At 41.2% G+C, this 14,262-nt stretch overlaps 2 protein-coding genes across 6 annotated transcripts; both read left to right on the top strand.

The window, feature by feature from the left end:
• Positions 1-264: 264 nt before the first annotated feature.
• On the top strand, positions 265-2,304 carry LOC136499751 (uncharacterized). The gene is made up of 11 exons (XM_066495292.1): positions 265-400; positions 472-574; positions 641-762; positions 861-942; positions 1,076-1,157; positions 1,246-1,397; positions 1,476-1,650; positions 1,732-1,818; positions 1,984-2,042; positions 2,122-2,191; positions 2,296-2,304. The coding sequence occupies exons 1-11, from the start codon at positions 265-267 to the stop codon at positions 2,302-2,304; spliced, it is 1,077 nt and encodes a 358-aa protein (XP_066351389.1).
• Positions 2,305-5,986: 3,682 nt separating this feature from the next.
• On the top strand, positions 5,987-8,331 carry LOC136501796 (uncharacterized). Of its 5 annotated transcripts, none has more exons than XM_066497332.1 (6): positions 5,987-6,245; positions 6,592-6,658; positions 7,494-7,560; positions 7,653-7,706; positions 7,789-7,848; positions 7,944-8,331. In XM_066497332.1, exons 2-6 carry the CDS (start codon positions 6,617-6,619, stop codon positions 8,021-8,023), a joined length of 303 nt encoding a protein of 100 aa, XP_066353429.1. In that variant the 5' UTR covers positions 5,987-6,245; positions 6,592-6,616; the 3' UTR covers positions 8,024-8,331. The 5 variants fall into 5 exon arrangements, with proteins under 5 accessions (XP_066353429.1, XP_066353426.1, XP_066353427.1 ...); XM_066497329.1 differs by having other exon boundaries at positions 6,892-7,560; XM_066497330.1 differs by having other exon boundaries at positions 6,892-7,560; positions 7,647-7,706; positions 7,956-8,331.
• Positions 8,332-14,262: the final 5,931 nt, after the last annotated feature.

Here is a 14,262-nt window from a genome sequence, read left to right as displayed (position 1 = left end):
GTCAAAATGAAGTCAAACTGGTGACATCTTTTTGCACGCTCTTCTCCACAATGTATACTCCAACTTTTATCTTTGGACCAAATCGAGTTGTTTAACAAATTTTGGAGAACACGGAATGCCAATGTCGATGTTAGTTAAGTGACAATGTAAACCTTTACTGTTTTGGAAACTATTTTTGAAGATCCAAATGAACTCCAAATTTGATTAAGCCGTTTCAGGGCCTCCAACGCTAAACACAGTTTCAGGCCTGTTGACTCACCCTTCATGGTTGAGTTCACATGCCACACCCAGATCTCTGCTGCAAGAGAGGACGTGGCTGGCTTCCCTTTGTATGCGTACAGGTTGACACCAATCGATGAGCTCAAAGCGTGTGCTGGTGACACCACCAGGGACTTTGTTGGTGCGTCTCTTTGCTTCCTATGCTTCCTGCCTTAGCATTACTGCCTGAAATTTACATGTGCATGGTCGCAGATACCATTGGAGTGCTCACTGAGGTGTCCGATGCTCACATGGTGCAGCTGCCTAACAAACCCCAGCCTACGCTCACCAGACATGTCATTCTTAGAGATGCCAGGTATGTATAGTTTCCTTGCAAAGTTTTAGGGCAGCTGAGTTACAGCGGACGGTCTTATGCTTACAGGAGTGTATACAGGTACTCTAAGATCAAGGTCAGCTTATGGGGAGAGCGTTCTGCTGCCTTTAATGCGAATCAGGTGCCTAATCCAGTGGATGGAAAACCAGTTGTTGTATTGCTTGTTGGAGGTCTGATGAAAAAATACCAAGGTACACCTCTTCTGGTTGCCTTCTTTTCTAGCTGTTTCCAAACATATATATGTGCCTGATGCCTACATTTTGTGCAGACAACTACTACCTTAGTTGCAACACTGCTGCCAGATGGTATTTCAATCCTGACATTGCAGAGGCTAGGCAGTTTTACAGCAGGTACTCTCTTCGCGTAGTTTTAGGTGCGAAGCTAATGTATGGAGCCTTTATAGTCTCAGAGAACTGATTGAGCTTGCTGTCCAGCTTCCAGCAACAATCTCCTGAGATAAAAATGGTGCCTGTGCCTGTGCAGCCGGAAGGTCAGCTGCACACTCCTTCCCAACTTGAAGCAAAGACTCCTACAGCTGAATGAAATGGACCCATATGACTTTTCGGTAAGAAAAAAACATGTGTGTGCTGATTTCATGTTTTCTTTGTTTGTTTATACCTTCTCTTGATCATTGTTTCCTTCTGTGCTGATAGGACGATGGCTTTCGCTGCACTGTTGCGGTTGGTCGCTTGGTTCCAAATGCATCATGGTGGTTTGCATCTTGCACTAGGTGCAGCAAGTCCTGTGGTGCAGATGGCGGTGGCTACAGATGCAATTCCTGTTCATCCATGTCTTTTAGGTTCAAGTAAGTGTACATATACAGTGCTCAGTCCTTTGTTGTTTTCTGTAAATAACTAACCTGTCGTTGTTGTACTTCAAAAAGATACAAGCTCTGTTTCGTTGCCATGGATGGCACCGATGAGGCTGAAATGATTTGCTTTGGTGATGTGGCCCGTCACATTGTTGGCAAACCAGTTCAGCAAGTCCTGAGGATGGCCACGCCTGCTAATCAACTGCCAGCTGACATCGCTAAGATTGTTTCGCGGAGGTTCACCTTTGTAGTGACTCTGACTCAGTAGAGTTACTACAGACAGCAAAAGAACTACTAGGTTACCTCTGTTGTGACTTCATATGGTCAGCGCGATCCTGTTGCTGCTCCTGCGGTCAGTGGAAGTCCTCCTGCAGATGATGGTACTGGAAAGGCTGTTGGTGACGAAGTGCAGGATGTTCTTCTTGGGACTCATGCTTGAGAAGGTGCTCTTTCCTCTGAGCTAGCTTCCGACAGTGAACAGTCTCCGCCACCGCTCCATGCTGTAAGTTACTTGCTACCTTTTGTGTACAAATCACCTCTGGTTCTGATATGTATACATGCCTTCTTTACAATTTTGTAGACTCCGCCTCCGACGCTCAGTGCTATTGATACACCACCTCCTCCAAAGGAACAACAAGAGTAAGCAAAATCCTGCTACATTGCTACGGGTTGTGATGGTGTTTATAGATGTATCTAATAATTCTTTGTTCCTGAGCAGCAAAGCTCTACAGGACGACCCGCATGCTGCTGCTCGCAGGAAGCTTACGTTTGAGGACATCCCTGGGCAGGTACATTTGGTTGTTGTGAACCTGAATTGCCTTTTGTTCGTCTGATGGTCCTCCCACACCTTGAATTCCCTTTTGTTTATCTACCTACTTTGCTTTGTTAATAGGTACACTAGACGATTAAGAATTATTCAGACGTGGCAAAGATTCCTGATGAAGCTGGCCAAAACATGCACGATCAGACCACTACTGCACTCCAGCAAGAGTACGTCCAGTCTTCCTCTCTTGGTTAGCTCAGTGTAGTCATCTGTCACTGTAAACTGATTGTGTCTACCTGTTGCGCCACAGGATTCTCCCGCCTGGTAAGACTAGAGAAAAGAAACGTTCGCGTACGGCGCGAGGCGCCGCACAACAGGCTGCATAGACAAGGTACATGCCCTTTCCTTGCTGACAATAGGCCCGGCCCCTAGATCCGTCAGGGCCCCGAGCACGTCTGTCTTCTCCCCTTCTCGCGCGCGCTCCTATCTAGTTTCTTCTCACCAACTCTAGCCTTGTCGTCGCGTCGGCAAGCTTGTCCCCAGTGGCCGCTGCGGACTCCGACTCCCGGCCGTCACCTCGTTCTTGGAGTCAACGGCCTTGCAGAGGTGGTTGTTCTCGACAGCAAAATACACAACCTTCTTGTTCACATCCTTCTTGAAGAGAGTCAACAGCCTTGCTAAAGCTTGCCCACTTTCTTCTTCTCGGGGGATATCCCGTTGGCCGCCTCAAGGCCCTCGACGAAGATATGCTCCCGCTCTTATCTGACAATGACTAGCCGCTCCATCATGCAGCCATTCGGCTAGCTTGATGGTTACTTCTCCAGAATATCTCTTGAAAATAATCACCGAGTAATAAGCATTGTTAGCTCAGCCTGATGTGTTGCTCGTATGTATGAACCCCCAACAACTGTACGTCTGTACCAGTTTGGTTCTCACGTTTTGCCAAGTTTTTTTGTGAAGGAGAAATAGAAACATGTGTGTTCTGAAGCAACCATACTAGTTAATGTGTCTCATTTCGAAGAAAACTAAAACAAAAATTCTATTAACCAGTATGTGACAAGATAATCCTAATAGAAGGCCATACGATTGATAATAATTTAGACATCGGTGAGGTATGTGACAACATAATTTTTTTTAGAAAGTGTATGGTGCAAGGAGAATAGGTAATGCATGTTAGGTAACTTAGCTTAGTATCCAAACTAATACGAGTGATAACAGATGTAAGGGGCCTCATTTTTTAGTCTTGCCCTGGGCCCCCAAAATCTCAGGGCCGGCCCTGGCTGACAATCTACTTCACTGCAGGAGTCACTCTTTTCTTGCTGCTAACGACCGTTCTATCTTCTGTAGGTCCTGAAGGGTGTGCCATTCTTTTGCTTCCGCGGGCTTAGTAGCGGTGCTGGTGAAGGGAGACTTCTCTCTCATATTTTGATGGATCGTGCAACATTGTTGATCCAGTTGATGCTTCAGCATCCAATTGTCTGTTAACAGCCAGGCGTGAAGAACTTCCTATTCTATTTTGTACATGTTGACACTGCCTTGTGCCCCTGGGTTCGAATGGAGCCCCATAGTTTAGCCACTTACTCACCAAACATAGTTGTGTTGTGCCGTCCTGGTATGGATGCTACAAATTTAGTTGGACCTTTGATATGTGACTAGTGCCGTTTAGTGGTGCAGACATCACAGAATGCCGTTGAAAGCGTGATGTTGCCTGTGCGATTTCAGCTTGAAATGGTTTGCTCCCATCTCAGTCGCCGTGCTTTGCCTTCGTGATTCGTTGTGTTGCTCGAATGTACTCAGTTCCCTACCTAGACAGGCCGCTTTTCCTTGTCTCCCTAAGAATTAGCTGCAAATTTTCCGATCTATGCTTTGTAACGATGCTTAGGCGTGAGAGCTAAGATGTTGCTTCCTTTGCAAAAATAAATCTCCTACAACTAAAAAGAACAAAGTGTAAATATTTTTTGGTGTGATATTTGTTTTGGTTCGTCCGTCTGCCCACGCCTGCGATCCCACGACATCTCCCGCATGTTACAGGTTAATCTTAATTACTGATTGATTGTGCCATTCTCCTTGATTGAATATTGTCTGTCATGTGATAGAGGAATCACGGTAAAATAGAAAGTAGAAAATTATTGTGCTATCCATATACACATTGCATGTTTGCATGCACCAGCATACATGGCAACAAGCAAAAGGAAAGAGAATTAACACAGAAGGAAAGAAAATCTTCTATAACTAAAAAGAACAAAGTGTAGACATTTTTTTGTACGACATTTGTTTTGATTCGTCTGTCTGCCCACGCCTGCGATCCCATGACATCTCTCGCATGTTAAAGGTTAATCTTAATTAGTGATTGATCGTGCCATTCTCCTTGATTGAATATTGCATGTCATGTGATAGAGGAATCACGATAAAATAGGAAGTAGAAAATTATTGTGTTATCCATATACACATTGCATGTTTGCATGCACCAGCATACATGGCAACGAGCAAAATGAAAGAGAATTAACACAGAAGGAAAGAGAATTAAGACAAAAGAAACATCTTTGCACCTCTTGACTATCTGAGTAAGGACAAGTTAGCACTGCAAAGGCTCAGAAAAGCTGCTGAGAAGGCTAAGATTGAGTTTTCCTCCACTATGCATACTAAAACATATGTTCCCGTTTATCATTGCCGATGTTTTTTATGCAAAGCAATTCAACATTACCATGATCAGATATAAGTTTGAGTCTCTTGTGAGCAATCTCAGAGAGACTCTCATCCTTTATGTGATCTACCTCAAAGATATTGGCAGGACGATGGATCCACGTTGGAATGTCGCATCAAAAAGTGTCCACGTTTTGTCCACGATTTATTTCCCATGAATACATGCGGGTACTATGATAACACTAACTACACTAAATAAAAGATTAGAGAGAATTTGCATTGCCTCCAGAAAAATTTATTTATTAAGTTCTTTGGACTCTACAGGTAGTTTTGAAATATATGTTTGCATGTCTTAACTCGTATCCTAATTCAAAATTTTATAGTTTAATTAGAATATTTAGGTGATTGTATATATATAATATTCAATACAAGAATAATCTATGTATGATCTTCTTGAAAGATTTCTGCAGTGTAAAGACATCTTCGTTTTTTATGCATGCCCGTGCTAACGCTACGGTAAAAACAAAACTCATGCTCAAAGTCAAAGAGATAAATTATGGATGCTTGAATTTTGTCATCCATTATCTACCGGCGTGCCTATAAAATAGACTGAATAAACAATTAAACATAGATAGAAAACTAAATTAATAAAAGGATTATTGCAAGACATCAATCATCTCATAGCTTCGGACAATATCATAAAGTTACTAAAAACTGTAACTGTGCCCTCACCTCAAACATTGTCCAGATAAATGGATTACAATGAAAGAAATGGATATCGAAGATTTCTTTCTACCAATATAAAACATTATTTTAGCCGCATCACGAAAAGGTCTATAAAGTAGAGTTCGTGAGCCTGCGACGCCGCGCACTCTGTGACTATGTTAAATTTATAAACTTTGTTTTTTGGGTTAAATGTTACTTTAACATTGGTATTTAATTTTTATAGTATTATTATCTTATCATGCGATCCATATATTTTTAGTATAAATTATTAGTTATCCCATAACTACGTACGAGCACGTCAGTACATACCAAAAGAAAAATACGGTTTCAGAGAGGATAACGACAGGCGGCGCTCGAGCTGTGCCCGACGATGGCCCACGGGCCCATCAAAACTGTGGCTCGCTCATCAGCGGCGCCTGTTACACAGTTGGTAGTAGCGAGCTGGGTCGATGAACAAATATCGCCTGTGCCTCCTTCGCATTGTCGATCACGGAATCGCTACGAGTCAGATCAGTGTCCCCTCATCGCCGCTCGCTTTCCCTCTTCTCCCTCGCCCTCTCTCCAGCTGCAAAGAGTTAGCGACTGTTCCTCTTCCTCCCCGTCTTCTTTCTTACCACCACCAGGCGATAGTTCTTCCTCTGCGTGTTTGGATCTGAGGTGCTGGAACGCGGCTCCCACGGTGATCCTGCCTAGGATCATCCCCAATACCGGTAAGTTTACCCTCGCTGTCTGAGAACCTAGATTTTGATTCTCCTCAAGGAAAGAGTAATATCAATGCTTATCCTCTTAGTTAGATTGCCCTATAGACATTAAGCCCGCTAGAAGTACCTATCCTCGGTGTGCTTCTCTGATCTATCTGCTGCTCCTACATGCATTTCTGATTTCGCTCGGTTCCGCGTAAATCACTTGCATCGCCACCACGATACTATGCCTCTTTTGTGCCTCGATCTTGTGTTGTCGCACCCTAGATCCTTTTTAAATCGCTGTAAAATCATGCGCTGCTGATGCTGCCTTCGTGCACCTGCCTAAACAAATGTAGCCTTTTTTACTGTCCAGAAACAGGCGTTTCCAGCGAGAAGAGATGGCGATGGCCTACCAGCGGACAGCAGCAAACCTTGGCACGGTATGTAAAACGAGCCTGTATAGACACTACCCTTTGTTCGTCAAAGAAAGAACATCTCCATTTAGCTCGGTTCAGCCTGGTAGAGAAAATGTTGATTTTGCCCTCGAGCTTATCTTGCGGCTTCTACCGTTGACCTTACTCTGCGTATGAAACTATGAATTGATTCTACATTTTACTACCGATGCTGTTGCTCCCCCATTAGCTTATGGCTCTTGCAAAACATATCACTGCAGGATGCGCGGGTTGTTCCGTTACTCTCTGTGGTGAAGCCTGATCCTGTGATGAAGAGCAAGGAAAAGGATCTTGCAAACGCAGTCCTTGCTATTGACATTAGCCCTGCCACTGCTAACCCATCTGTCAGGGATATCTACCTCGCTGTTGCAAAACAGTTCAGCAATGTAGCTAGACCCACTTCGGTTACGCCCTTCTACACTGACTTCGTCATTCAGTTTGCTACACCCCAGGAACGGGACTTTGTTTTGTGCTTTTGTGCTCTGAGCTGCTCTATGGCCGTGGTTACAATATGATCCTTATCCCTTGGTCAAGGAGCTATCGCAGCAAGATCATCCGTTGTCAAACTGAGGTGGCTATAGACATTGGTATCCACCCTGTTCATGCATGCTATCAACACTGCCTGGAGCCACTGCTTTCATCATACTGTAAGATCAAGACCTGTACCTTCAACACGCGCAGAGGCACATGCCGTGTTGTTGGTCTTGCACTTAAAGTGCAGTCCATCCCATCTGATGGCAGCGTTGCTCTCCAGTACGATGATCATACCGATGTATCCATGGAGGCCTTCCCTGTTACAATGAGGACCTATCTTCTTGCACAGGCGCCAGAATTCAGGAATGATCCTTCGCCTCATGATTCACCTGCGTCCCCAGATTCGTTTGACACAGGTGACTAATTCTTGATCCTCTATTTTCCGCTTAATCTCGCTACAAGCCTCACACTAATGCTAGCTCTGTGCCCATTTTGGTACTAGCTATAGAATGTGGCGTGGATCCAGAGGTCCTTCAAGAGGCTTACGAGGAGCAGCGCAGAGGTACTGTCGCATACATTTTTATAGATACAAGATATAACGAATCGTGATCATCTTTGTTTCTCTTGTGCATGTCTCTCTTCAGCTAATCAAGAGCTAGAGAATGCATGGGCCAATTCGCTTGGCGCTGCGCTATATAGTTCAGGTAAACCAAGATTCATCCATCATACATTTCATTCAGTCAACTTGCCATATACCACATAATGTGTTACATAGTTTCTAAGCTAAACGTTTACGCAGCTTCTTCCTCAGGCCCCTCAGATATCAGCGATGATGGTTGGGAGTCTGAACGCAGCTGGCACCTGCGTTATGGACAGTAGAGCAGCAGAGCTGCAACACTCGCTCTCCAAGTAGCCTCAACAACCACCATCGGTCTTCTTTTGTAATGCTGCTAGCCCTGTACTATCTATTGATGTTATGTTGCACTTGGACATGCTAGCCTCCCAGCTGTATTGTTCTGTTAATTGACATTTGGCTATGTAGCCTTATTATGCACGCTACCAGTCTGTGCGCGCTAATCATCATCTCTGTAACATTCAGAAGAACCTGTGCTCAGTGACCGTCCCAGAACATTTATTTATATGTTATCTATGTATGGTATGGTATACTTTGACATCTTAGCCTACCATCAGCGGGCATTATTAATTGCGAGCTATCCTGCCTTCATATTTTGTGGTACAGACAGCGCGCGAGGGTGTGCGCTAATCACTAGTATGTATTATATCCAGAGTGCTCGTGACATGATGATCTACTCAGCTATATTTTAATGTAATTCTTCTTTAGTCTCAAAAAGAAGATTACTTTCTCTGTCCCTAAATAACTATCGTTTTCACTTCCTAAAAAACAACTTTGACTAAATATATATAAAAAAATATTAATATTTATGGTACAAAATTAATATCATTGGATAGATCGTTGAATCTGTTTTCATAATAAGTTTATTTGGAGAAACAAATATTACACGTATTTTCTATAAATTTAGTCAAATTTATGGCACGGAAACCAAAAGCGACACTTTGGGACCGAGAGAGTAGTTATGAGTCCACTGATTGTTAGAACTAAAACATAGGTGATTAAAATTTAATCATGTTCTAATTTTGCTTCGAAGGAGAGTGAGTAGTCCTGACACGATTTGCGCACAATGGGCCGTTGTTGTGAAATGACACCTATACGCAAACGGACGTCTACAGACGAACATGCGTCTCTTCACGAGTGATCTCATCCATCAAGCACAGGATTAGTGGATAGAATTAGACAGTTAATTTTAGTTCCAAAGGGCATGTCTTTTAGGAACAGTCGTGTCTCTTCATGACACTCCTCCACTTGTATAAATATATTTCCGAGATCAATGAAAGCAAGAGTTCTTCCACGTCTTGTTCATTTACATTCACTTCTAACACGTTATCAGTATTGTTGCTCTACGAACAAGTCAGAAGAACGGAGAGGCATGCATGCCTCACCGGAGACAACAGACGATGAAGTGATGAACTATTGTACGGCCATCGATCTCAAGAACGAGGAAGGCCGAAGGCAGTTCGCCACAGGAACATCGCCGGAGACAAACAGTTCACCGACGATGATGTCGTTCTTCGTGGCGATGGAAGCTATGATCTTCATCTTCTATCTATTGCTTTTCGCAACTCATGTTTTTCTTTCCAGTGGAGAAGATCTTCATCCGGCTTCTTGTCTTCCGAAATTGATGCACCGTGAATCATCTACATCACATGTTAGACGGAGGAGCAAGACAATATGAAGCATGGGGACCAGTTTCTTCGATTTCGCTGAACGAGTGCTAATTGGAAAAGAACATGAAAGGATTGCAAGCCTCAATCCAACAATGGTATGTACTGTTGTGTTTTTTTTTTCCAATTCGAGATATTCTTACCTCTCTAAGAAATCGCACGATGGGCGAGTTCCATGCCCCTCCCGCGCCCCCATGGCCAGCGGCCCTGCGACCGGGAGCCTGCTGCGCCCAGGTGGTCCTCGCGGCCGAGCACGCGCATGCGCGGCTTCTTGCACCGCATCATTAATTCAAATTCATCAAGATGCACTTATACAACTCCCTCCATTGCAGTATGTACATGAAACTTTGGTCGCAGCCAAACATTTCCCATCTGCGCATCAAGTATGTTATCACATACCCATATCACCACCCCAACATACCAATGGGCATTAGGGATCCCAAGAGGTAACTCTGCAGCGGATTTATAAATTACTCGTATGTTGATCACATTTGAGGATAATTCCAGGCATTAGGGGGAGATTTATACCACATTAAGAATGCCAGGAATCAAAAGAGCAATCCTCACATCCACGTACCAAAAATTTTAAACCTAATCGTTTAGAATGTCTTATATTTGCATCATATTGCAAAGAATCTGCCAGAAACATTTACTGATAATAAGGGTGTCACAAAATCCTCTTATCCTACTTATAATACGCCCGAAAGAATGGAGGTACCAATTAAAATCATTCAACTCCTACTTCCAAAGAAGATGGGGAGAAGTACGGCCGCTCCTAAGGATAATGCTCCAAGTAAGCGTCCAAGGATACCGAGGACAATATCCTCCAAATCAGTAAATCCAAGCCAACCTCAAGTTGGTAGACACCCAAAATCGATGAGCATCCAAAACCCGGATCAAAATCCACCCGGATCAACGGTGCACCCAAATTCTGATCCTGGGACATTGGAACACCCTGACTCCATATGGGAAATGACTCGGAGTCCAAAAGGGTTAACATTTTCACATGCTATATTGATTTCAAGAACCGAATCAATCATTTAAAGACTACAAATTGTCGCGGCATATACTCCTCAAAGATTGCTTTTTTACCTTACTGGATTCAGACCAAAAGTCCTAGGCAGAGTGTCTTCACACTCAAATTTGGTCAAACTAAAAGGTGGCAATTAAGGAGATTGCTCTTGTTCAATGATGAGAAGTATTACCACAGTAATATCTTCCCTCATAGAGTTTCTTTTCAGAAGTAAGGTGGTGAACAATGAGAGCTTGTAGCATATGGTTTCACGCAGAGACCCAGCATAGCATACCCCATGGTATGTGTGAAAATGAAGTTTTCCAAATTCAATAATTGGCATATCAAATGAATTTGATAGATTCGAACGTATAAGTCCCAATGGACTTCATATTCTGAATCCAAAATACAAATCGCAACATACATTGTGTATAATTAAGCATGATTGCGTATATTGGTTATTTTGATATTATCATGATACATAAATAATTATGCAATCATTTGAGATGCAATTTCCATCATGTGGATTTGAGATGGAGGATTTGGGTAAGACCAAATATTGCCTAGGCTTACAACTTGAGCACTGTCCTTCAGAGATTTTAGTGCATCAATCAACCTATATCCAGAAGATATTAGAGAAAAGATATTGAGACCAAGGTTCCGTATCTTAGTGTCATTGGAGCACTTATGTATCTTGCAAATTGCACTAGGCCTGATATCGCATTTGCAGTGAACATACTAGTTAGACATAGTGCAAATCCAACTCACTGTCATTAGACGGGAGCGAAGTATATCCTCAGATATCTTAGTGGCACAAAGGATCTTAGTTTATTCTTTAAGAGAAAACATGATCCCAATATGATTGGAACACGGATGCTGGTTACTTATCTAGTCCCCATTCCAAACTGGATTTGTATTCTTACATGGAGGTGCAACTATTTCATGAAGTCTTCTAAACAGACTCTGACGACGACCTCTACTAATCATTCTAAAAATATTGCTCTATACGAGGCATCACGAGAATGTGTATGGCTTCGCAGAATGATTAACCACATACAACAGTCATGTGGTATTGGTTCAATTGAATCATCTACAATTATCTATGAAGATAATTCCGCTTGTGTTACACAGATGCAAACCGGTTACATAAAGAGCAATATCACTAAGCATATTGTTCCTAAACTGTTTTATCCCCATGAATTACAAGAAAGTGGGGAAATAAACATCTTGCAAATCCAGTCATGTGATAATATCGCTGACCTATTTTCTAAGTCCTTACCAACTTCTGTGTTTCAAAAATTGATACATGGAATTGGTATGCGGCGACTTTAAGATTTGCTAGAATCAGGGGGAGACATCTTCTAAATGTTGACCTGTACCAGCATCATATTATACTCTTTTCTTTCACAAGTTTTACTAACCAGGTTTCTTGTTATAGTTTTAGTGAGGTAATATTAACATAAGCATGTGTCATATTTCCTATTTTTCCCACCGGGGTTTTTGTGGGAAAATATCAAAGACACATGTTGCCCTCACAACTCATCCATGGGGTTTCCCTGAAAAGGTTTTTCATGTGAGTTATCCAAGATGCAATACCAATAATATGTCGTTATATTTTCTCCTAATTTTTTCACTGGGTTTTTACAGGAGTTTTAGCGGTATATCACTTTATATTGCTCCTCATATTTTTCCTAAAAGATTTTTGGAGGAGTTATCTTTATGTCGTATCTCCAATATTTTTTCTCATTGGGGTTTTTAATGGGATACCAATGACATAGTGGTTTATTTAAATCACAAATAAATATGCTATTTTCTCCTTATTTTTCAATAAGGTTTAAAGGAGTTTTTATGTCATATCATACATTCCTCAGATTTTTCTCATAGGGTTTTTCAAGGAATTTCAGCTTACAGCTACATTGATCTCAAGGAAGATTCGATCAAGGGGGAGTGTTGTGAAATGACACATATACGTGAATGGACGTCTACAGACGAACATGCGTCTCTTCACGAGTGATCTCATCCATCAAGCACATGATTAGTGAATAGAATTAGACAGTTAATTTTAGTTCCAAAGGGCATATCTTTTGGGAACAGTCGTATCCCTTTTATAACACCCCTCCACTTATATAAATATATTTCCGAGATCAATCAAAGCAAGAGTTCTTACACGTCTTGTTCATTTACATTCATTTCTAACAGTTTTGTTTCAAGTGGGCTGCAACTGTAACGGGCTCACTGGGGATTGTCTAACGGGCACGCATGCGGGCAAGGTGGTGCCGGGCTGGGGATTTTTTTTATTTTAATCCTTTTTTATTTAGTATTTTAATAATAATCATTTTAATTTTTTTTGCGGATTTGACCCTTTTGGTTGTGCCCGCGACACTGGCGTGATCAAATAACGTAGTCGCGCCACATACATTGACGCGGCAATATCCGCCACGTTAGATGACGTTTTCGACATGAAAAACATTGTCACGCCACTTCCGCTGACGTGACAGTATTGTTAAACCTTTAAGAAATCATAACTCTTTGATACAACGTTGGATGAAGATAAAATTTATATGAAAATTGTAGTTCTCGATGAGATATACAACTTTATAGTTTTAAGTTTTTCCATTTGAGAAGGTTAAGATGCTCAAAAAATTAATATAAAATTTCAGGAGCATAATAACCGCGCACAAGTGCTCGTTGCATTAGAAAAATAATATTATTTTTGTAAGGTATCAAATGAAGATACTTTCTACATGAAAGTTGTAGCTTTCAATGAGATTTATAACTTTATAGTTTTGAGTTTTTACGTTTGAGATCCTTAAAATGCACGAAAAAATAATATAAAACTTCAGCAGCATAATAATCGCGTACTAGCGCTTGTTGTATTAGAAAAATAATATCGTTTATATATATATTTTATATCAAATTTGTAGCTCTTAATGAGATCTACAACTTTATAGTTTTGAGTTTTCATATTTAAAGTCGTTAAGATGCTTAAAAAAATAATATAAAATTTAAATAACATAATAGGCTGCTAAAACTTTATATTAGTTTTTGGAGTACGTTAACGACCTCAAATATGAAAACTCACTCAGGGCTACAACTTTAATATAAAAAATATCTTTATTTGACACCATACAAAAACGATATTATTTTTCTAATATCACAAGCGCTAGTACGCAATTATTATGCTGCTAAAATTTTATATTATTTTTCGTGTATTTCAACGATCTCAAATGTAAAAACTCAAAACTACAAAGTTGTAGATTTCATTAAGAGGTACAACTTTTATGTAAAAAGTATATTATTTGACACCATACAAAAACGATATTATTTTTCTAATGCGACAAAAACTCATACGTGATTATTATGGTCCTAAAATTTTGTATTAATTGTTTGAGCATCTTAACAACCTTGAATGAAAAAACTCAAAACTACAAAATTGTAAATCTCATCGAGAGCTACAATTTTTATATAAAATTCATCTTCATCCGACGTCGTATCAAAGAGTGATGATTATTCAAAGGTTTTGTCTGGTCACGCCACTCCCGGTAACGCGACAGAATAATACTGTAACGCCAGCGGGAATGGCGTGATAAGTTCTTTCATGTTAGAAACCTCATCCAACTTGGTACATCTTGTCGCGCTAATGCATGTGGCGCAACAGTGTTATTTAATCACGCTAGCACCACAGGTGTGGCTTATATCTGATTTTTTTTGAGTGGTTATTATTAAAATATTGAATAAAAAATAATTAAAATATAAAAATTCTCCCCGGGCTGGCAGGGACGCCACGACGGGACGGCGACTGAGA

The sequence above is a fragment of the Miscanthus floridulus genome, chromosome 13 (genome assembly GCF_019320115.1).
Source record: "Miscanthus floridulus cultivar M001 chromosome 13, ASM1932011v1, whole genome shotgun sequence".
Taxonomy (NCBI): Eukaryota; Viridiplantae; Streptophyta; class Magnoliopsida; order Poales; family Poaceae; genus Miscanthus; species Miscanthus floridulus.
This window is presented reverse-complemented; position numbering and strand designations above follow the sequence as displayed.